General features: G+C 40.1%; 1 protein-coding gene across 1 annotated transcript in view; it reads left to right on the forward strand.

The window, feature by feature from the left end:
• The window catches only part of slc38a12 (solute carrier family 38 member 12), a 50,365-nt gene extending 30,726 nt beyond the window's left edge, over positions 1–19,639 (forward strand). The window contains exons 9-10 of the mRNA XM_088340425.1: positions 3,439–3,532; positions 14,465–19,639. Coding sequence (XP_088196551.1) covers positions 3,439–3,532; positions 14,465–15,228 — 858 coding nt within the window. The 3' untranslated portion in view covers positions 15,229–19,639. The remainder of the gene's footprint in view (positions 1–3,438; positions 3,533–14,464) is intronic.
• Positions 19,640–25,118: the final 5,479 nt, after the last annotated feature.

Raw genomic sequence — 25,118 nt, forward strand, 5'->3', positions numbered from 1 at the left:
ACTTAAATACTATAAACTGAAACCTTGCTATCCACCATCCTTTTCAGGTTTGACATCCTATTTTGAAATCTAAACTTATTTTTTTATTTTGTCCCTTTAGTTTGTTATTCTCAAAAGACAACCATTTACACCCACTAACATAATGTTGTGTATATTGTCTTCTTTTTGGGGATTTTTTTGTATGGTTGGTTTTTATGTGACACTTGCTTTTATTGTAGTCACGCGCTCTACTTTAGTGTTTTTCTTTGATCTGCCGTCTCCCTGGAGGCCAGTGACCTTTTTATGAGGGCTAATAGAATAAATCCCAGAGCTTTTATCCATCAGCGACCTAGTCACCTTTGCAGTTGCTCATCCCTGACTCAGCGACTCAGTGTGTGTGATTGTGTTTGGCCAGCCAGGTGGAAGCCTTGCAAAAATCCTAGCGCTCTTGAAAATGTCTTGCTTCTCATCACCTAACTGTTTGCAAGTTTAACAATTATGATTCGAACGAAAATTCAAGCTTCAAGGAAAATTTTGTATTCTTACATGAAATTTATCATGCAACAAAATAAGTCATTCTTGCAGCAGAGTTTGTCTATTTTGATTCTGAAGCGGCATTCATAGAGGTAGACAGATTAACAGATTCGGGATAGTAAAATAAAACTACTGTTTCCCAGATTATAAGGGCCACCTAAAACCTCTAGTTTGGTCAGAAATTTGAAAATGCACCTTATAACCCATACTGCAAAATACTGGTGTATAAAATTGAAAATGCATACAGAATTTATTTGTGTGCATGACTACACAACTGTATTTGTGCAACTATGGATCATTTGAAAATCATGGCTGACCAAAAGTGTTGCATGCAATGTTTTACAATTTAGGTCAGCTATGTTTTTCGACTGATCCATGGTTGCTGTAATATACTCCGTAAGTGTATAAACACGCAACGGTTATTCTTAAATATGGTAGCTCTTACTGTAGTTTTACTTTAATGGGCCTTATAGTCCTGTGTGCCTTATACAAGAAAAGAAAATGACGTTATTTTTGAGAGTACACATTATTGTCTGGCGTACCTCTTAGTGCTAAAAATATGGTACCCTGATAAAGAGCAACCAAGTCAAGTCTTGTTTATTTGTATAGTCCTTAATCACAAAGAGTCTCAAAGGGCTGCACAGACTAGACTATAATGACACCATCCCCTGATCTAATACCTACATTAGGGCAAGGAAAAACTCAAAAACCTCAACACGAGGAAAATGAAGAAACCTTGAGAAGGGACTGCACATGAGCTAATCCTTCCGGGACCACTGAATAATAATTGTGTTGCAAAAAAACAACACAATTGAGTAAGCCTGCTTTGTACTCTATGCATTTCCGCAATCTCTTGATTGCTTACATCAGTGGATGGCGGTTGCAAAACTAGCATTAGCAGCTACCTGCTCCGATGCAAGCACTAGCGGCCGTGTTAGCGAAAATATGCACTCATAGTTGACAACTGACCTAAAGTTCTTTATTTTTATTTATTTTAATTTGCCCAGATAAGTGGCACCTTGTGCAAATTAGTTGTTGTTTTTTTCTCCAATCTTCAAAGTAAAAATGTAATCAAAAATTAGATTCCTTAATTGCATTTATTTATATCATCAACAATTAAACATTACTTAATTCATTCATATAGTAATGAAGTTAAATGAGAAGCAGTGTCGTACAACAGAGTAGTGTTGCATCCAACTTAGTACAGACGCTGCCCTACTTACGAACAAGATAGGTTCCGTACGATCATTCTCAAGTTGAATTTTTTTGCTTCAGTGCTATATTTTGTATGGAATTGTGTTTAAGGTTTATATAAGTATGTTTAAGGATTGTATAAGTAACCTGCATTGTTTTGAAACTGAAAAATAAACGTTTTCTAAAAAATAATATGCTCTAACGTTACAAAGCAGACTGAATGATAAAGCATAGTACTGAAAAACAAAGCTACACATTAGGCGTTAACATTCGGTGGTCTGTGAAGCCATTTGAGACTCATTTTGATTAAGGGCGTCAGTAGTAAACAAAGCTTTGTTATTCCACTTGAATATCAAAAGAAACTGCTCGCCTCTTCTTTAGACTGTACACCAACCATATCAAATGGATGCATGACATATTAAACAATAAAAATGTCAAAAGTTCTTGGTGTGCCCGAGATAAAGTGCAGGACGAACTAGGATGGATGCTAGGTGAGCCCACACGCCAGTAGCGGCGGAAAGAAGCACGACAGTAATATCCTGTACTCGAAAAAAGGTGCACACAATTCAAAATCTAACTTACAGCAATGTCTGGATATTTTTCAACATCCTGGAAAAATGTTCATACTTACCGTGTTGCGTAAGTGGAATGGTCGTAAGTAGGACAGCGTCTGTAATTTTGATAGTAGGCTAATATAGACACATTCAGCATTTGTTGTGTTTATTTTAAGGCTTACAGTTTATAACACATTTAACCTTTGTGGCTCTTGTCATATTTATTAACTTTTTTTTTGAGTCCAATATGCCCCTTTCAACATTTTAGGTTGCCAAACCCTGGGCTAGCTTGTTGTTCTACCTGCAGAGCCTGTTAAAAAGAAAACGTGGCTTTAAATGTCCTTCATGTGATTAATTTATTTCTTTCATTTATACGATTATTTTTTAGTTGTTTATTAAAAGTACTTGAATTTACCTTGATTATTTTAATCTATTTTAAAATTAAATGAAATTTGTTGTTGATTAGATGGCTTTGCTGATGTAATCAATCAATACAAAAAAGACGTTGCTACAGTTACTCTGTACTTGTAGTTTTTCACCAAGTACTTTTTTACTTTTACTCAAGTAGTTATTTGGATGACTACTTTTTACTCCTACTTGAGCTATTTTTCTTAAGTAACCGTACTTTTACGTGAGTAAAACCTTTGGCGACTCTACCCACCTCTGCCTCCAAATCAAATCTTTAAACTTTGTACTTTATGATCTGGAAATCCAGAAAGAGTGCCACTGAAGGCTTAACAATTTGTAACCCATTATGTATAGACCGATCATGAATGATTGCAGCTTCCTTGGGCTGATGGGCCGAAACACACTAAAGCTTTATGGCCGTCTGTTAGTGCCAATTGATTTATTTTTTTTCATCTATTTATTTTTCCTCTTGGATGGTTAGTCAGCCACTGTGAATGGTCATCATCATCATCATGTTACTTGATGATGCTTGCCGATAGTCATGTAATCTTCAACAGCCTTTTTTTCCCGTGTCCCTCTCCAGATGATTTGGAAAATTAGTGCTTAGAAATGCAAAATGACATTGACTTTTGTTTCTGGTTGTGCTGCAGTCAATAGTCAGGAAGAAATTCCCCTCTGAGCCCTATAACATTATTTGCCGATTTAACAGCCATACAATACAGATCACAATTATTTGATGCCATTTTTGATGTGTTTTTCTGCTCTGCAGACTGTTTTCACTGTTCTGTTGGGACCGTTCACTTTCTTTAATGCGCAGAAGACGAAATATCTTCAGATTCTCACTTCCCTCATGCGCTGGATTGGTAAGATCATTTTTTCTTATTAACATAATAACATGTACTTGCTTCCTAGTTGTTATAAGACACAGTTTCCATAGTTGGTCCTATTTTTGTACTTAACACTACACAGGGCGCACTGCACGATGGGGTGCGGTTGTCCTCTGCGGCCGCGTTACAACAACACAGACAAGCATCCAAGTGTTTGTATTTAAAATTACAACTGAAACCGTTTTGTTGTGGTGTATATAAGTATTGATTACAAAGTAAAACACATGGATAAAACGACATTTAAAAAACAAATGCGTTGGTGCAAAACAGAGTTCGGCGTTCACATTTTTTTTTTTTACTAGGAGTCCATATGAAACAAAACCATCAGAATCCCAGTCCTCTGTTTCGGACCAGCACAGCTTCCCTAAATCCTCATTAAAAGGTTCACTTTTTTCACTTTTAAAGTCACGTTCCGAAAGCTCGAACAACAGTCCCAACAGACATGTTAGCCTAAGCGTCGACAATCTATTCTTTTCATTATGATCCGCTGGAAGTGTCTGTGCCGCCGTATTACTGGTCTGGGTGAAAAAATGACACCGTTTAATGAAACAAAAGCAGCATGACGATTATAATGCCTTTCAAAATGACTAAATATGCTTTGGCGTTAGCATCCATTAGTACTTCCGCAAACAATGCATTGCTTGTGACATCATGTGTACTCTTCTGCTTGTTGGACACTTTTGGCATTCACACTTGAAAGACCATAAAAGTTACAGGAGATGACATAAAACACATTTAGTTGGAAATATGAACAATCTCACAACAACATAGGATTTCACCCAAAAATGTGGTAAGTTTTGACTCGACCAATACTTAAACCTGTGACCTCCAAGTATCCGAGGCGGGCGCTCAAACCTAAGTATCAACTATAGATAAGTCTCATTTTATCTTTAATATTATCTGAAGAAAAACCTCAATATTACTATTCAAATTCAAATTTTGCCTAAAACCATTAATTGCATTGAATAATTGGCAAAAAAAACATAAACAATCATATAAATATGTTTAGAAAACATTCATAGCTCGAAGAATTAGCATTTATTTTACACTTTATGAGGCTCACCCAGAGGGAGCTGACATGATTTGCCATTTTACTGCAGCAGGTAACCCCAAAAACTCAAAAACTTCATAAAATGTATGTTTTACATCAGGGGAGGGTGTAATAATAGGACAGTATGTCGTTTGCGATTATCTTTGGTCTCTGCAGCCCTTTGAGACTCCTTTTGATTAAGTGCTATACAAATAAACATGACTTTACTTGACTTGGCAAAGAAGCCGAAAAATGCTTCAGTTTGGTCACTTTGAGTCTCTATAGTTTGTATTCTTCCTTGTGCTTTGTAGCAGTCTTATACGATACAGGAACAGCTAGTGGTCAAATATTTCAATGTCCCTTTAAGGCAGTGGCCTGAAACTATTGTCCTGGTGTTTTGTCACGAGTGTGAAAAGCCTGGTGTAAATAACGTGCCACAAAAGTAGGTGTGCTTCGTGGCTTGAACTGGTCATACCACCTACCAAAGAGGTAAAAACAAATCATTCCATGATATATTTTATTTATTCGGTATTTGTTAATAATGCCCCAACTGAGTTGAAAGAGCCCTCATGCTTTATTTTCCGCTGCGCCTATCTGCTTTTATTACTTTTAGAAAATATGTTTGGGTGGAACAGATTAGGGCGAAGGGTTGGGAGGGTTACTTTAAAAATGTAATCTGATACAGTTACTAGTTACAGTTACTAGTTGAAAAAGAATTGGAGTAAACCAAGGTTAGGTGGTTGCTAGTAGTCTGACAAGAGTGCTCAACTTTTAACCTCGTAGTATAGTTTATTAAGCAATAATAAAAATGTTATTTCACATGGCAAACGAGACGTGCTCTGCTTTAGTTTACATTAAGAGGACATTAAGAACCCAATATTGTTTTAAACACAAAAATTGTTCTCTTTCCAAATTGCAACGGACTTACCTGTTTGCATGTTGGATGCCAAAGCTCTTGAAAGTATTCATATTTAGTAAGCTAATATAACTACAGTGATCAAATAGGGTAGTTTGAATAACTGTTTAATGCAAAATACAAATCGAAAAGCGCTTTTACATGCAACACACTCTGACGAACTTGCATTGTTGGATAAGGCGCTGATCGGTTCTGTCTGCCCATCAGATGGGGCTCGCGCACGTTGTTTCCTGCATGTGTGTAAACCTAATATCTCTCTTTCTCCCCTGTCAGTAAGTGGAATTATTGCTGACATTTTTAGACAATTAAGCTATCTGTGCATTATGTATAGGGCATGTAGTTTTAAATAAAATTGTAATCCTGCAACGTAATCCTTATTTTGACTAAATTTACCTGTAATTTGATTAATTTTTTTTTCTGTAACAGTATTGGAATACAATTACATATTTTTTGTATCCTGATTACGTCGTTACATGATATCCCCAACCCTGATTGGGGCAATAGGGGGTGTGATGGTAAGTGATGTCATGCTCGTCCCAGGGGTTTTGTTTTAGTTTTTATTTGTTGGTGGAGCAGGAAATCGGTGAAAGTAATCAACAATCTGCTTCCAGTAAAGTCCAAACGCCAACCCAAAAACCATGGAAAAGAAGAGCGTCTAAGAAATGCACGTACTTGCATTCGAAAACGTGTTCATGAGTCTGAATGATGAAATAAGTCAGGAGATGGCAGCAACAATTTCCAAATCCCATACAATAAAGGAAAATTAAATTTGATAGGGTTTGTTTCATGAATAAACTCCTCAAAAAAACGTCACATTCTTGGGCATTTTTAGGGGTTCTTGGTTTTTGAAAATTACATTGTACCCGGAACAAACAAACTCAGTAATGTTCTGTGAATAGAACCCCCCCACTCCCCATCTCCCACTGCCCCCAACAAAAAATCCTCAACAGTCATCCGTGAAAAGACAAAACGTAAAGCATTTAATTACCAAGCATACATTTAAGGTTCATCTAGGTAATTTCCATTTAGTGCTTCTCATTTGGTAGAAATGGCACTAATGGTAATCACAGAGGTAAACATTTTTTTTTTTTTTCTTATGTCATGCCAAGGTTTCTCAGTCACTGGCTGATTGCAGAGACAATTCAAAGTCAAGGTTATTGCGAAGCCACATTAATTAATAATTGAATGAATTATGGAATCCTGCGACAGTACGCTTTTGACATTTTCCTCTGCAGACGTTTCTGGGAATTCATCTTTAGCCACTCGGGTGGGGTCGGTGGCGTCAAGGTGCGTCCATCAAAGGTTCGCTTCTGCTCGGTTTCTCGGCTTCCCGTCTCCCTTCTCATTCGTCACTCTGACAAGCTTGACGGGCCGTCCCACCCTTGATTGGACTGTCACCCAGAGTCGGCTTGAAGGAAAATAATGCGCCCGTCCATCTGAGGGGGCCGCACTCTTAACTCGCCAGTGGCGTGGGGCACTTACGATTGTGGGAAGGGGAGTGTGTTATTTGCTGAACCTTTCAGTCTTGTCCGCATTAATTCACTTACGAAGGCACCACTGTCGCTGTATTTTAAAAAAAATTATTATTATTTTTTTTTTTTTACAGGCAACTATTTATGGAACCGTTTTTATTACATAATTCACAAGACTGGTACCCGGCAGTGGGTAGTTTTGTACCAGGCCACACAAAGAAAAATACTTTTTATTATTTTTTTTTCTACCTATTGTTTTACTGACTTTTCTACGTTTCAGACTGAACTTGAATAGAGGCTTTGAGGTGATACATTTGAATTAAAATCAGTGCGGTTGGCATTGGCGGCCGAAGTAGCTTGTCAGGCAGTGCAACTGTCACGTGAAACAAGGATTCCCACCTGCTGACAATATATAGACGGAGGAATCAAACCAAACCTTTGTGCTTATAGCTAATAAGTGTGGAGAATGGTGAACCACGTCATACTAGAACGATTGTGAACAAACTTGCCGCTATGAATAAATTTTCGGCAACAGAGTAGGGGGATGCATAGGTCCCTAATTCAAGAACACGACACAGAGACCACATAATACCAACAAGTTTTTTGTGGGGTTTGTATTTTTAATTATCTGGCACGCGGATCGACGTGACGTTTTTTGTGAAATGATACAATAGCAAACGGTGTGTTGCTATTAGCACGGCCGCCTAACAATTCAGGTCTTGGGTTCAATTCCAGCTACCAGCCTCCTTGGGTGGAGTTTGCATGTTTTCCCTGTTCTCCATTTTTCTCCCACATTGCCAAAACATGGCTGGGATGGGGCCAGCACGTTCACCACATTTGTTAGGATAAACGGTTTTGAAAATGAATACATAATGTAATGTTACGAGGACCTCTAAATTTTCCACATGACTGCACAATACTTTTAATTAATGTTGTTTTCTTATTAATGTTACAATCCTGTTTTTTATCATTAATACATATTTTGGAAAGATTACACACATGTTTAATTCCGCTCTTTGGCCGCAGGTCTGTAAAAAATTTAGCGAGACAATAAAACTGCATGGTACAGAGAAGGTTGCAGACTAGTGACATAAAGGCTTCCAAAGTCCTTATCACCCTTCGAGCATCCTAGTCTTTATAAATCACTGCCCAACTGCATCAATATCACTAAAAACTACAGATATCAACTGGAAAGTTACACTCGAGTAAGAGGTTGGGCTGTTTAATTTCACTACCTTCTTTCATTCTTTCTCCATCTAAGTTTACTTTTCTTTCAATGATATTTTCTTCAGTCTTTCCGTTCATGTTCTTCTTTCTTTCCTACTTGAAGTTCACTTTTACTTTTGTCGCACTCTGTTCTTCTTTAGTTGAGTTTCGACGTTTGCATGCAATGCTGTGTTGACTGAAGACTCTGTCACCTGTGATGATGTCAGGGTTAGCGGGCAGTTATAGCGTGACGCAAGCCCAGCCCTATTGGCCTTGCCACTAAGATTCTTCATGATCAGTTTGGACTTTGTTGCCCTTGGTCAAAATCACCTGCAAATCAGCTTTAAATTAGTAAACTGACTTGATCAATAATATCTTGCTTGCTCATGAGTAATTTATTCTCTCTATTGAGCTACGGTGCAAATTTTTTAATTAACTAGCACACTCTTAAATTTTCCAATCGGTTAATAATTGAAATAAATTAAATAACAAGTAAGCTCACAGAAACCTCGATTAACTTGCTAACTAGCTGAATGGCTTATTAAAGGAGCTGCATGGAATTCGGAACTTGGTTATTCACTGCCGCCATCTCGTGGCTTAAAGTCATGATTTCTGCTTCAGTCAACTTGTTCATGATGTGCGTGCAAGTATGTAAATTTTTTAGAGGTGTTCAATAAGCTCATAATAGGATGCGTTCAAGAATGTGCATTTCCTTTATGTGCTTGAATAAACCCTTCCTTTTTTTATCTTTCTGGGAATTTGGGTTACCGTTTGGACTAGAAGCAGACCCGTTCTTTCTTTCACAATTTTCATGCCTCACTGACAAAAATAAATTTTTAAAAACTGCATGGACGAGCATGATATCACTCCCCAGCACCCCCGCTAGCCTCCATTCGTTTAACCTAATATGTTCCCCCAAGAACAGCTCTGACAAAAGTAAGATTAAAAGTAGAAATGCACAGTGAAATATGAAGCATAAGGGCTCTTTGAACTCAGTTCGGCAATGTTACAACATACCTAATAATGCATATATATATATATATATATATATATATATATATATCTATATATATGTATTTAATTATTTATTTTTTACTTTCAACTTTTTAAAGACCGCTCAAACGACAGACCCCACCTTTTTGGTAACATATTTATTCTCTTAATAGCCAATGTTTTAACTCAAAATTATTTAATGATTTTACATCTTTAAATTGGTGGCCAACTAGATATGAGTTTCTTACCTTAACAACAAATTACATTACACGTTACATTACAACGTACTCATCAACTCAACTTTCTCACTCACACTTATTAACTCATTCAATGCTACAACATATAAAAAAATGTTTTCAGAAGTATTGTCCCTCAGTGCCAGAACTTATAAATATGTTTTATATTAAATAACTATTAGAAAGGATTTAGAGCTGCTCAATCGGTAAGTATCAAGCCTCTGGAAAGGATTTCCGTATGATAAACAACCGTTAGATCGCAGGAGTATCTTTGATCAGGTCTTTGATCAGATCTTTGTTCACACATCAAAGAAACCCAACGTCCTAGTGTTGCTTCTGTTTTCTGGCAAATGAGAGTATGAAGACTGCCCCATATAAAGAGAAGGTGTCGTTTAGCAATGCGGTGGGAGGTCCGATATATGGACTAACGGTAGTCGGCAGTTAATACCTTCACAGAGCTTATTTATTTAAAAAGAAGGTGACCCATCGTCATCGTCTGGTCAGATGGATGACGTTTCGTGCACGTCCGCAGGAACGCGGTTGCCCGAATAAACATGATTTCTATGACTGAAAGTTTATGCATAATCAGTTTAGCAATCTTGCAATACAATGTTATTTTGCAAGCGAAGTGCTCTTGTGTATATGGAAAGCATTGTTTAGATATTGGAGGTATCACAAACGCAAAAATTGAAAAGCACCAAAGTGAAAGTTCTGCTTGAAATGTATCCTTTCACAAAAATCTGTTTTTCTCGGACGTTTTCTCAGAAACTAGTATTCAGGAAACTTGGCAATGATCAACTGTCATGTACTAAACAATGGTAACAGCTAGAAACATACTTTTTTTCTAACAAAAGTAGAGGGTGTAAGCTTACTTTTTTATATGTCCTATCCATATATAGCTACAAAACTACATTTTCTGTGGGCCTTTAAAAATGAGTCAAAATGGCCAAAATTGGCTGGCACTCTCACTTTCCATTTGGGAGAAACGTCTGGCATTTGAGTTAATAGAGAAAATATCTAACTTTCAATTTTAAAGGACACTTCAAACAGCGCACCCCACTTTAAGAGTAAGTATTTTTTCTGAATAAAAAGTTATTCTACCCAAAAACTCTAGATGATTCCACATTTTCGTAATTTTGAATTGTTTGCCAACGACATATGCATTTTTCCGCTCAGCAACAAATTGCATAGATACCTGCTCATCAACTTACCTTTCGCACTTACACTTATTAACTCGCGCACTCATCACTTCAATGCAGTAATATACAAGCTAATTACCAGCCAAAGGAATGATCTCATTTGCTAACTAGCCACCTTCCTCAAGCCTCACCTCTTAGCTTGCGGAGCAACAATAAAAATGGATGACCTTTCACCATTACTTGATGAGTCATGTGTCAATGCCATGTCCTGTGAAGTGATCATCCAAGGCTAGCACACCAACTGATATTGCCGTGTGTGTGTGTGTGTGTGTGTATTCGCTCCAATGTATTTTGTTTGTCAGTCAAACGGTCCTCAGAGTGCTGTTAAGTTGAAGTATCAAGGACATCGGCAGGCCTGCAAAGTACAGATAAATCACACCGGCCGCTGCCAACATAGCTAGCGCGTACGAGTGTCATTACTCGTGCCTGCGTCCGCACAGAGTGCTGTTGTTTGAATGAAACGCTTGATGGAGGAGGGAATCATGTGGATATTGCAGATGGTTGGAGACATTTTTTTTTCTTTTTCGACATCTGTGTTAAAAATGTAGCAAACCAGAAATAATAACTTCAGTTTGCGGGACTTAACTTTTGGATTGAAACATCTGGTGCTGTTCAACCCCAGCCCTATAGGTGGGAAAATTTGCAAAATCACTCACTCACTCACTCAATAAATGATTATTAACAAGATATACTATAAATAAATGCTGTATGAGTGATTTATTTCATTGCTGGAAGAATTAAATGTCTGAGTTATGACGAAGGTTTTTTGCAACCATTGTGCATCTCACATGAATGATAGTTCATACTTTCTCAATGGGCAGATCTATTGACACTAACAAAGATGTTAAAAATGTCAGAAAAAAATGTTAAAACGTCATATTGTCAGACATAACGAAATTGTGAATATGCTTGATTGCTGTTAAGATTGTCGAGAGGGGTTGTTCAAACCTCACATTGTTTCTTTGCTGTTATTAGTGTCAATAAATTTGTTCAAACCCCCAAAAAATGCAGTCTAGTTTCCATTGCTGTTCTATCCAAGCTTTGCAAATGAAATTGGCAATATATTTTTGACTGATCAATTTATTTATAGTTCAACCCTAACCCATACTGTAGTTTGTATTCAATGCGCCCTATAGTCCCATTATTTTCTACAACTTTCCTAGAGTGTATCTCAGTGACACACGCACACACATGCAGTCCCGCTTCTTACTTATTCTCACCCTCAATTACTAGTTAACCAATCAATTCAAGTGATAAACTCAATAGTACTAACTTGACTCCCGTTTTCCCCTTACTTCAGGCTTAAAAATACTTATCCTGCCTACTTTTAACCACTGAATATTCAACAAACTTCCCTTTTTTGTTTATTTACGACGATTAAACAACTGATTGCCTTCCAAATGTCCCTCCCCAAACACCAGCTGACTTTCTACCTTTAAATAATGCTAACACACTTGCTAACTAACCTGCTAACTCACTCATTCAACAGAGACCATCAAATCAGCAGCTTTCACATTGTACATCAAAGTATATAACGCTTATTATTGTTTAGATTTTGCAATTAAGGGCTTATTAAATTAATGTTTTTTGAATTATATCTTTCCTCCGATCAGAGTCATGTTGTGAAATAAGTTTACGAAATGGTCTGAATTGAGGCTTTCATTCTTCAGGCAGCAGTCGTTTATGCTGTATTTAACTTTTTTTGGGCTGTTTAAAAATGTTTACTGGAGCGACAACGCGGGTGCCGTCTTTTTATAGTGCACAGCCAAATAAACACTGAGGATCACAATGCAGTAATGATGCCACTTGATGGAGTAATAACCCTTAAATCTGTCACAGCCAGTCAAAGGTTTATGGGAATTCATTGTCCGTTTAGAGTAGAAGTTGGTGATAAGGGCTTAACTGTCAAACATGACAAAAGCCATTTTTAGACCGCTTGTTTTGCATGTCTCAATTAAAACTATCGCTTGACCTTTAGCTCAAGATTGCAGCATCAAGGTTTAGGTCAGAGTTCAAATTAAGAGCAAAGTCAAACGCATCCACCAGTGCGTAGCCAGAGTATTGCCCCTGCCAGCCCCCACCCAGAACTCGTCATATTGCCAGAATTTCAGACTTTAAACTTTAAAGCTAAAAAAAACTTAAAATATTTTCTAAGAATCAACAACATGTGAGACACAATCTTGAAGTGGAACCGACTTGCTTCAACACTCTATATTATATTTTACGATAAAAAGGAAAAAGTAGGTGTTGCAAAAATATTGGTCACTAGTTCTCTTAGCCCAGCCAACTGACTCCAGAAGTTCCTCGATGACTTTTGATCCAATATCAACCTACATGACTAATTTCACTACATGTACTCATCTGCCGGAGCGCTTTTTAATATGGAGAGAGCTCTTGGCTAAAACGAGGAGATAACTAATCATAAAAACAACCAAGAGTGTCATGATGACCTGCAAGGATACACAGCTGAGGTGGGACAATCTGTGCATTGAACAACTATTGGAAAAAGAATAGAATGGAATAGACTCTGTATAAATCTGCCCTTTATAAAAGTGTGGCAAGAAGAATGCTCTTCATGAAACAATACCATAAAAAGGCCCTTTTGGCGTGGGATACACAATTATCATGTGGAACAAGGTGCTCTGGTCAGATTAGACGAAAACCCTAAACCCTGAAAACACAATCTCCATGTCAATCCTGGTGTTGGCAGCATCATGCTTTTGGGTTGCTTTTCTTCAGCAGGAACTGGGAAGATCATTAGAGTTGATGAGAGGACCAGATGATTTGGATGATTTAGTAAAATGTGTTGTTGTTTTGGAAGCCTTTGATGTGGGGTTGACGTCCAATTTGACAGGTAATCATGGCATGACAAGCCCCAGGTTAAATTAAAAGCATGGATAAAGGCCATATCTGGTATCGTGTCAGCGTTATGTATTGTGATGCCATGATCATCAAAGAAAAAAAAAAATCAATCTGCATTTGACAACTCTGATTGCTGCTGAGGCAATTTCATCCATATATCACCATTTACATTGAAATTCATTACATAGCCAATTTTATGCACTGTGATAACATCTGTTCTTAATTTTTCTCTTTCTCACACACTCTTTCGATCTCACTCTCTTCTTTTTCTACATTTTTTCTTTCTATTTTTCTCTTTTTTTTCTTTATTTCTCACCCTTATTCCCTTTCCCTCTCTTCCTAACTCACTTTCTCTATTTTTTTTCTTGTTCTTGGCCTACTTCTCTCTCATTTTCTCTCTTTTGCTTGCTTTTTTCTTTCATCTTTCAGTCTCTTTCTCTTGCTCTTCCTCGCCTACTTTCTCTCTCTCGCTCTCTTTTTCTCTGTTTCTTTTTTTTTCTTTTTGTTTCTGCTTTGTTTCGCCCACTCACTCTCTCTCGCTCTTTCTTTCTTTTTTATTTATTTCTTTTGTTTAGCTCTTTCTGTCTATCTTTTTTCCTTCTTGCTTATCGCTCTCGCTATTTTTGCCCCATCTTTCTCTCACTTTTTCCTCCTCTCACTCTTTCTTTCTCCCTCACTTTTTCCTTTTTTTCTCTCGCTCTCTTTCTCTCGCTTTTGCTTTCTCTTTCTGTCGCCATTTTTCTTGTTTTTGCTCTCGCTCTCCCGCACACCTACCTACTTATTTCAAACACATTCTAATTCTTTATAATACTCTAATATGAATTCCCCAAACTACTTATGCCTAACCTCATGTAATATGGTTATCAACTGTAATGGGATATATGGTAACAGTTTGCTCCAATTGAAGTCTTATCCTTCCCAGTGGCGTTTAAGCATACTTCAGCTACAACTCGCAACTCCCACTCGTAAATTGTTTTTCCATTGTCTTTTTCAGCCTTCACCATGATGATCATCCTGGCGCTGCTGCGCATCGGCGCGGGCGCTGGCGAAGGCCGCCCCCCCGCTGCCTCCCTGGCAGGCGTGCCCAACCTGTTTGGCGTCTGCGTCTACTCCTTCATGTGCCAGCACTCGCTGCCCTCACTGGTGACACCCATTTCCAACAAGAAGCGGGTGGGCGTGCTGGTGCTGGCCGACTACGTCCTGATCCTGGGTTTCTACGCGCTGCTCTCCTTCACCGCCATCTTTTGCTTCGACAGCGCACTCATCCACGACATGTACACGCTCAATTTTACCGACAACTGCCATGTCTTGGGCGTGCCCGCCTTACGTTACTTCCTGGGCCTCTTCCCCGTCTTCACCATCAGTACAAACTTCCCCATCATTGCTGTCACCTTGCGCAATAACTGGAAGACGCTGTTCCACCGGGACGGCGGCACCTACCCTTGGGTGGTGGACCGGGTGGTCTTCCCGCTCATCACTCTGGTCCCACCCATCGTGGTGGCCCTCTGCACGCACAATCTGGAGTCCCTGGTGGGCATCACCGGTGCCTACGCCGGCACTGGCATCCAGTACGTTGTGCCCGCCCTGCTAGTTTACTACGCCCGTCGCCACGTGGAGCCGGTCACAGCCCGGGACGCTGTCAATCCGCATCGCTCGCCCTTCCGCCATCCTGCCTGGGTGTGGTTCGTGGTGCTGTGGGCCATCTTCTGCCTCATGTTTGTTACCGCCAACATTATCCTGACTGACGTGAAGCAATGAACGTGCCTATTCCTTTTTCCATACAGAATTCTACCTAATTTATACACAAAGGACCAATTTTACGTTTTTTATTTGGGACAGTCGAGGACCACCCATAATTGACCAACATGCATGACATAAAGATGAGAGAACTATGATCTAGGATCTCATTAGGTTTTTATGGGAACTGAAATAACAGTCAATTACCCAGGCACGGTAATGATAGTTCCTATCACGTAATTAACATTTGTGCAACCTGAATTAGGCAGCCTAACTGAATAAGTTTACTTCATTATTATTGCGATCGACAATTCAAATATATAACTCTAGTTTGGCTGTCGTTAAAGGGTCCAATAACAAATGTTCATTGATATACAGTACGAACAAGACCAGTAGGCCCTAGAGGAAAGCTTTGTGGTGTAAGGGTTAGGGTTTAAATAGGGTGATCCCTGGGATTTGTTTCAGCCCACAAACTATCGACAGCAAGGCTTTTTTGCATGCCGCTGCCATCCCCGAGGCGCATTTTGTTAATTTGTAGCCTGTTTCTGCCCCCCACTCATCGGATAAGGGTGCACCCTTTTTGGCCAGGCTTTCAGGGACACTTGGGGCTTTCCTGGGAGCTCATTCCAGCCAGAAAAAAATATTTTTGCATAGGGTTTATAGCGCACGCCAACTATCTTTAAAGGGAACATTACAATCATCAGGTAAGAGTATTTAGAAATCAACAGTTAACTCGCAAAAAGCAACACCTTAAACAATCCTATTTCATTTGAACAGCCAACAATACTAGTGTAGACCCATGTCGACACCAAACTGCATCTGATGGACCCATCCAATATGGCTGACTGATTACACTTGGGGATTTGCGGTACATCACAAGAAAACCATTAATTTTACCCACATTAAAATTCTTAAGAGAGGCAGTTTTGGCAAACATACACTGTGCGTGTGGTAGGTTAACAATTACATTTACATGTGGCTTTTAAATAAAAATGGTTAGTGTGTAGGCACATAATGCATATCGATGGACACTGTTGACCAATTATACATACATAGTTCAATTTCTACTTTGTAGTTCATGTAGCAGAAAGCGGAAGTCGCTTCTTTATTGGTGATCAGGGTAGAGACGCACATTCTTTACATCTAGAACAAAAAAGGAGACTGGTAATTGTGTGAAAGACTTTCATGAAATCCATCGCTATTACAAAATGTTCTCGTGCAGAATAGACAGTATACCAATACGAAATATGCAATTGTTTTTTTCTACAATAGTTTCAAATGTCCCATAAAATATCAGCAATACAGACCCTGCCCTACTTACGAACGAGATCGTAGTTGAAATTGTCCGTAAGTTGCTTCAGTGCTATATTTTGTATGAAATTTATGTTTAAGGTTTATGTAAGTAACGTGTATTGTTTTATACTAAAATAAACATTTCATGAAATAATATGCTCTATAGATAGATAGATACTTTATTCATTCCCGAAGCGAAATTCACATTTCCAGCAGCATCCCTTCGCTGAGAACAAAACAATAATAAAGCAAAAAGAATACAATATACAAATACCCAGTGTGACGTGCAAATGCCCACTGTAGCGTGTTATATAGAATAATAATAATAAAAATAAATAATAAAATTAATTTATAATTATAATTTATAATATATTTATAATTTAAAATTAATTAATACATAAATAATATAAAGATAAGTGTAACTTTTTGAAGATGAGCTTCAAGAGTTAGGCGACTCCCTCCTCCGTGGTAAAAAGCGGCCGAACAAAAACCATCCAACCATTTTCTCAACCGCTTCAAGCTTTCTTATTCCACTTTCATTTCAAAAGAAACTGCTCGCCTCTTCTTTACACCAACCATATTAAATGTATGCACGAGATATTAAATAGTAAAAATGTCAAAGTTATTAGTGCGCTGGAGATGCAGTATAGAATGTTTACACACAAACTAGTAAGAAGAAGCTGGATTTCTTCTTCGGGGTGGATGCTGGGTGAGCGCTCACAGCGCCACACGTCGGTAGCGGCGGAAAGAAGCACTATAGTACTGTTCCGTACTCGGAAAAAGGTGCTCACAATACAATATCTAACTTGCAGTAATATCTGGATATTTTTCGACACCTACAAAAAAGTGTTCACATCTACTGTTTTTCGTAACTCTAGTGGTCGCTAGTAGGGGAGCGTCTGTACAGTGTTTCTTGGTGAGCTGTTTATCGAGCTAGTAACAATTGGGGCAGAGATTTCAAAGAGTGTCTCAAAGTAAGCGAATTTATACCTTCACCGTTGATGACATTTAGTTACCGTCTTGTGTGTGAACCCGGGCTTAAAATCAACATTTAGATAACCGCAACACCAATTATGAATTATTAGTTACTGCCTTGCCTTTTTAAGCTTTTCAAAAGTATTCTGAAAAAGTTGCCCTGTTTGTCAAACAAACTCAATATTTCAATATCACAGTTTATTTGATGAATTAATCGAATCTATTTCCAGACTATAATATTTTAAAAACGGACAAAATGCACCTGAATGCACTTTCATGGAATATGCCATTAAAATAAAAAAACAAATACAATAAAAACAAAAACTTTAAAGGGATTAATCCCAATTTACAACTCGGCTAAGTAAAACAAATTGAAAAATAAGGAAAAACTGCCATTGTCATTTTATTTACCACTAATCCATCTTCAAGGAATGATACTTTCATTTTTTTTGCATCATTATCAAAATAGGGTAGCACTACTGTATTCATCTTAAAAGGCCAAAAACTTTGAATTAGCATCCCCAAAAATGGTCTTTTTCCGAATTTGTATGTCTCATCAACTCCCATTCATCCATTCGCAGCAATTTTGCATTTATGGAATGTGCATCAAGCAGTAAACAAACACACTTAAAACACAGCTCACAGGTGAACCCTTTGACTCTCACGTGTGGCCAAAATTCACATCACTGGGCTTTAAGGCTTAGGTAACGACCGATCACGACTCGGCTCACCTATTTTCTTAGCTTTCGAACTCTGCATAACAAAAAGCTAAGACCTTTGTCGATGTCAGTTTTTTTATTGCGTTCCTTATAAAACAACCATTTCTAACCAGTAATTTCACTGTCTTGGAACATTCGTCTCACCTTTCTCGTATTGTTACACCCTGACAGTGACGGTTTTCTCATCAGTATTGCACAGGTATGAATGATTCAGTGTGAAATTTGTTTGTTTTGGGTTTGGGAGTTAACACCTCTTGCTTTGTTAATGGTGTTCCAAAGACGATGACATATTGCATTTTGTTTATCCCTAACACTGACTAATTGACTTCCCCCCTGTGTTTCCTTTTGATATATGTTGAGGGGGTATCATACAGTTGACTGGTTCTCAACTGGTCTGACTCCAGGACCCACCATTCTACCGTAATAACAAAATTTGACCCGAATCAAGGAAAACATCCTCTTCTCTAATTCATCCAATGGAAGGATTGTGCAGTTCAAAGCAGATATTGCGTAATACATTCAAGGTGTACATAAACTTTGATAACTAATTAGCTATGAAGTTCATTAAGATTATTATATTGGCAAAAGGCTAAAAATATACCATTTTAAAACAATGTACTGTACCTTTTAGCAGCCTTCAATGGCAGACACTCGTACACAATTTTTGTATTTCGCAAACTTTTTTGGACCCATTATTATGGCAATAAATGAAATGTAATGTGAAATGATCTGCATTTATATAGCGCTTTTCAAGTCAATGACTTCCCAAAGCGCTTTACATTGTGCTTCACATTTCCCAATAGCGGCCGTGATCTGTGCAGCCATGTAAGGCGCTAACCTGCTTATTGGGGGTTTTTTTAGTGTCTTACCCAAGGACACTTCGACAAGTAACACGGACAAGCCGAGATTCGAACTGGGATCCCTTAATCCTAAAACGATCGCTCTACCTCCTGAGCTACTGCCGCCCCAATAAAAATAAATATAACCAATGATATCACAATAAAACGAGATGTGGTCCCTCTCAAATGTGCCAATTGACTGATCAGGTAGTAGAGATTGAGCAGGGCGTTAACCCCATTTAATGTTCAAGAGTGTAATTGACTCTCCATTTTTCTTAGTCTAAGTATTGGTTTGTCAAGAAGAACGCCACTCAAAACATTTACAACCTACCAGTTGAGAAACATTGATACGGATGACAGCTTTTTTGGATAGACTTTCTGCACTGCTGTGTATGTGACACCATTATGCCTGGAAAATGGCTGCTATAGCATAAGTGGTGCCTTTTGATTGGATCGTTGTACCAATGTTTTTTTCATTGACCCCAGAATTTGCCAAAGTGCGCAAACGTGTTTGTGTTGTGTGGCGCATAGCTTTTACATGAAAATATTTTTCTTTTTCAGATCATTTTAATGAATTACAACAACAAATAAAGTTGGTATCCATTATTTGTTCCTTATTTTGTCTTTCAATGAATAATCAGATATATACAAGTCAGGTTACCGGTACATTGATTTGTATAGCCCCTAATCACAAAATATCTCAAAGGACTGCACAGGTCACCATTACACCATCCCCTGATCTTAAACCAACATGCAGGCAAGGTAAAACTCAAAGCTTCAACATGAGGAAAATAGAGATGCAAAAGATTTTGCATTGGGTAACAATACACAAAAATTAGTCATCAATAAGAAAAGTATAGGTAAGATGTAAAAATTCATCCAGAAAGTGCATGACAGCAACGATGCAGGTTCCCATCTCAATTAAAGTTCATTTGCATGAAAAGAAGCATGCTAAATGAGACCTTTTACTGTATAAACTGGACCAATAAGCGACACATTTGACAAGCGTTTAGCAAGTTTTTAGCTCGCATCGAATGATGTGATGCGGAAGTGTTCCCATTTATTTCAATTTAATGGCCCAGTGCTCATCACTCATCGAAATTTCTCCTCACGCTTTTATGTATTCATTCAAATCAACGTTATTAGCCCGCAGGTTTTATGATCCAACTCAATGAACGAAAGCGTGGGGTAAGAGGTTTGTTAATTTGCTATGCATTTATTGGTGTCACTGTTACAACTCACTTTGCTGTCTAGTTATTAGCCATTAGCATAACTGCTCGAGTCATTTTCAATTTATAGGTCCAACGAAAATAATCCAAATACAGTTTGTCCTGAAAATATTTAGACAAGTTGGGCTCTACAGGCAACCACTTTGGACTTGCAATGAAATATCTTGATGACCAAAATTGAAGTGAATACATTCATGTTTAATATAATTGGTTAAACATCATCTGACTGAAAATGGAGGGATTGCGTACAAACAACACCTTTGAGGCGCTCAAAAGTAATTGGACAATTGAGCATAATCGAAACAAATAGGTTTGTCAATACTTTGTTGAAAATCATTTTAGGGCAATCCTATACTGTCCGTCCGAATCGGAGATTATAATTCATGCGTTTGTTACCTCTCGTCTCGATTATTATAATGTACTACTCTCCGGTCTCCCGATGTCCAAAATCAAGAACCTGCCGCAATGCTTTTAACTAAGACAAGAAAGTTTGATCACATTACCCCGATTTTAAATAATCTGCATGAGCTCCCTGTTAGTTTAACATGTGATTTTAAGGTTCTGTTGGTATTATACAAAATCATGCATGGACTTGCTCCCTCATATCTTTCAGACTTAATTTCCCCCTATATTCCGGTCCGGAGCCTTCGCTTTGAAAACACTGGTCTACTAGTGATCCCGAGAGCCAAGAAGAGATCCGCAGGTTTGAGAGCGTTCTCCATTCGGGCCCCGGGCTGTGGAATGCTTTCCCCTCTGAGATCCGATCTGCAACCTCAATGGAAATGTTTAAATCAAAGCTTAAAACACACTTCTACTCTAAAGCTTAAAATTGATCCGTATTTCATGTTGACAATATCTATGTATTATTTATTATTGCAACATCCATTGCAGCCTGTTCATCATGTGCGGTCCCTTCTCAAGGTTTCTTCATTTTCCTCATGTTGAGGTTTTTGAGTTTTTCCTTGCCTTCATGTAGGTTTTAGATCAGGGGCTGGTGTAATGATGGTCTGTGATTTGTAATAATCTGTGTTCTGTGCAGCCCTTTGAGACTCCTTGTGATAAAGCGTTATACAAATAAACCTGAATTGACATGACTTGACAATCACAGCCTCAAATCTAGAACCGAGGACAACACCAAACCCTGGGTTTCCTCCTTGATGCTTTGTAGCAGCAGCCTTGAGTTGTTGCTTGTCTGTGAGTCTTTCCGCTTTAAGCCTCGTCTTGAGCAAGTGAAATGCATGTTCGATTGGCTTGAGATCTGGATATTGACTTGGCCAATGCGAAATATCCCACTCCTTTGCCCTGTCAAACTCTTGGGTTGCTTTTGCTGTATGCTTTGGGGTCATTGTCCATTTGCATTGTGAAGCATCGAAAACAACAACACAACAGACACAAAAAACACATGTTTTAACAGTTATGACAAATGCTGAGGTTTTTGAGTTTTTGCTTGCCCTCATGTAGGTTTTTAGATCAGGGGATGGTGTCATAATAGTCTGTAGTTTGCAATAGTCTGTGCAGCCCTTTGAGACTCCTTGTGATTAAGGGCTATACAAATAAACATGACTTGACTAGACCAGCTGGCAGAAATGTAAAATGACATGTAAAATATAGTAAATCAACGACATGGCTCATTGCACTCATGTCAAATGATGATCCTCGTCAACGTCCAAGTTTGGCCTTTAGTGCGCAAGTTAAGGTTGTGCTCGTAAAAGTCCACGATTTGACTTTGCCTTTAAGAGTGAAGCGTTGAGACGAAGCTCACTTGCGTGCCGCCTGTATCCCTCGTCGGCTCAAAGGTCGCGTTTCTCTCGGCAACACTAAACGCTAACGACATGTCATTTGCCGAACGGCTAACAAAACTTTTTTTCTAGAGTGTACATTTGTCGTTTAGCAATATGAAGTACTTGCTTTAGCCTAGAATAGCATATATCAATCTTGATGCGTTATTTTTTCGTTATTTACAATTTAACTTTGTTTCTCAATAAATCGTGTGCGGGAAAATGTTTCTAGAGTGCATATTTGTCATCAAGTCACACGTTCGTACTTGTTTTAGCTTGTATTAGCACAGGGGTCTCCAGAGTGGTGCCCCTTAAGGACAGTTGAAAATAGCCTACCAGTGCTGGGTCATTGTGATTTTCTAGTAAAATGATTTTTTCATCAGTTGACTGAGGCCATTTAACCCCAGTTTGAATAATTAACCTGGTAATAACATACCGTAAAATCCGGACTATAGAGCGCACCTGATTATAAGCCGCACCCACCACATTTTAAGAGAATGACCGCTTTTGTACTTACACTAGCCGCACCTGTACATGAGCCGCATGCGCCCACATTAAAACATGTAACACAATCACAAAATTAACCTAAACCCGACCCGTGATTGTATCTGAATATAAAGTACACAGTCCAAAATCCACAGCCGGCAAAATAAACGGAAATTGATACCGGTACTTAAGGTTTGATGCAAACCTGCAGAGTCCGGGTCCCGTTGAAAATAATCCAAGGAAAAATATATATATTGTAGCGAGCAGAGACGGGAGTCGTAGGCGGAGTGTCAAACAAAGGTGCCAAAGGACGCTGCTTTAATAACATGTAAACTTGCGATAACCAAAACAAACACACGAGAGTGGCTAGCACCGGTCGAATTAAGAGTCCCCCTAGGAACTCGCTAACTAAACAATAGTTCCGTGGGTGAATTATGTACAACCCACTACACAAGCCCCCCCAGAATTCACCCATAGTCAAAGTCTCTGTGCCTGGTTGGGACGCTGACCCGGCCACTGCGGGTACAAGGAGTTGGAATAGCAGGGGGGTGAGAGCTTGTGGACTCAGTTGGAAAGCCCACAGTTGCTGCTGGGGGCGGAGGGTCAGAGTGGGTACCCACGGGACCGAAGGGTCGTGCCGCAGGAGGACGGCCGCGCCGTGGGGCTTGGGCCAGTTCCAATGGCTTGGACATATCCATGTGGGCAGGCTTAACCCTGTCCACGGAGACAGTCTCTGGCCTACCACCGATGTCCACGACCATGGTCTTGTCGCCATGCTGCAGGACCTTAAACGGTCCATCATAAGGAGGGCGCAATGGTCCGCGGTGGGCATCGTGGCGAATGAAAACAAAACCAGCCGAGCGCAGGTTGGAGGGAACCCGTGAAACTGGCCTGCCGTGTCGCGATGTGGGGATAGGCACAAACGCTCCCGCAGTGCCCTGCAAGATGGACTTCTCCCTGGATGCAGCCCAGGGTGTCGTTGGGTCTGGGATGAAATCACCTGGCACCCGCAGCACTTGACCGTAAACCAACTCAGCTGAAGAGCACTGAAGGTCCTCTTTGGGAGCGGTCCTCAGTCCCAGCATGACCCAGGGTAGCTTATCGACCCAGTCCCCATCGGTCAGGCTGGCGCGCAAGGCCGCTTTCATCGAGCGGTGGAACCGCTCGCACAACCCGTTAGCCTGGGGGTGGTAGGCAGTGGTGCGGTGAAGTTTGACTCCAAGGCTCTCGGCAACCGTGTTCCACATCTCGGAGGTGAACTGTGCGCCCCTGTCAGATGAGAGATCTGCAGGGGGTCCAAAACGGGCGACCCAGGTTCCGATGAACGCCCGGGCCACATCGACAGCTGAGGTGGAAGTCAGCGGAACTGCTTCAGGCCAACGGGTCGTCCTGTCCACCATCGTCAGGAGGTAAGTGAAACCGTGTGAAGGGGGCAGTGGGCCCACCAGGTCAATGTTAACGTGGTCAAACTTCCGTTCGGGGATGGCAAATGGTACCAATGGGGCCTTGATGTGTCGGTGCACTTTGGCGCGTTGACATGCCACGCATGAGTCGACCCAGTCCCGGACGTCCTTTCTCATCCCTTTCCACACAAACTTCTGGGCCACTAGCTTAATGGATGCTTTCCTGCCAGGATGAGACAGGCCATGTATTGCCTCAAAAACAGCCCGACGCCAGCCAGCAGGGACAAGCGGCCTAGGCAAACCCATGGAGACGTCACAACAAAGCTTGGCCCCTGAGTTTCCGACCGCAACCTCCTCCAGCCGCAAACCAGTGTCTGAGCTCTTGAGCGTTTGGATGCCGTTATCAGAAGCCTGGTCCACACTCATACTGGAATAATCAAGCCCCAATTGCACAGCGCTGATGGTTGCTCTGGACAGGCAATCCGCAACCACGTTGGACTTCCCAGCAATGTGCCTGATGTCAGTCGTGTATTCCGATATGAATGACAGCTGGCGCTGCTGGCGGGCAGACCATGGTTCGGACGTCTTGGACATGGAGAACGTAAGAGGCTTATGATCAACAAAGACGATGAACTCACGGCCCTCCAAGATGAAACGGAAGTGGCGAATCGCCAACCAGATGGCAAGTAGTTCTCTGTCGAATGCACTGTATTTACGTTCTCTGGGGACCAGCTGGCGACTAAAAAAGGCGAGTGGCTGCCAAGCATTGTCAACCCACTGCTCGAACACAGCACCCACTGCAAGGTCTGATGCGTCTGTAGTCAGTGCGACTGGGGCTCCGGGGGCTGGGTGAGCCAGCATGGCTGCCTGGCACAGCGCGGTTTTTGTGTCCTTGAATGCCTTGATCCTCTCAGCGGTCCATTCAACAGCTTGATTGGGTGACCTACCCTTGAGGGCTTCGTAGAGTGGGCGCATGACATCAGCGGCTCGGCGAAATAAACCTATGGTAGAATGTCACCATGCCGAGAAACTCCCTGAGGCCCCGTGCTGTTGGCGGCTGAGGAAAGGTGGAGACGGCCTCTACCTTAGACGGCAGGGGGGAAGCCCCATCCTTGGTGATGAGATGCCCAAGGAAGTGGATGGAGGGTACGCCAAAAACACATTTCGCGGGATTTATAATCAGGCCATG

Source organism: Urocampus carinirostris, chromosome 1, assembly GCF_059441175.1.
Source record: "Urocampus carinirostris isolate Australia breed hairy pipefish chromosome 1, RoL_Ucar_1.0, whole genome shotgun sequence".
In the NCBI taxonomy this organism is placed as follows: Eukaryota; Metazoa; Chordata; class Actinopteri; order Syngnathiformes; family Syngnathidae; genus Urocampus; species Urocampus carinirostris.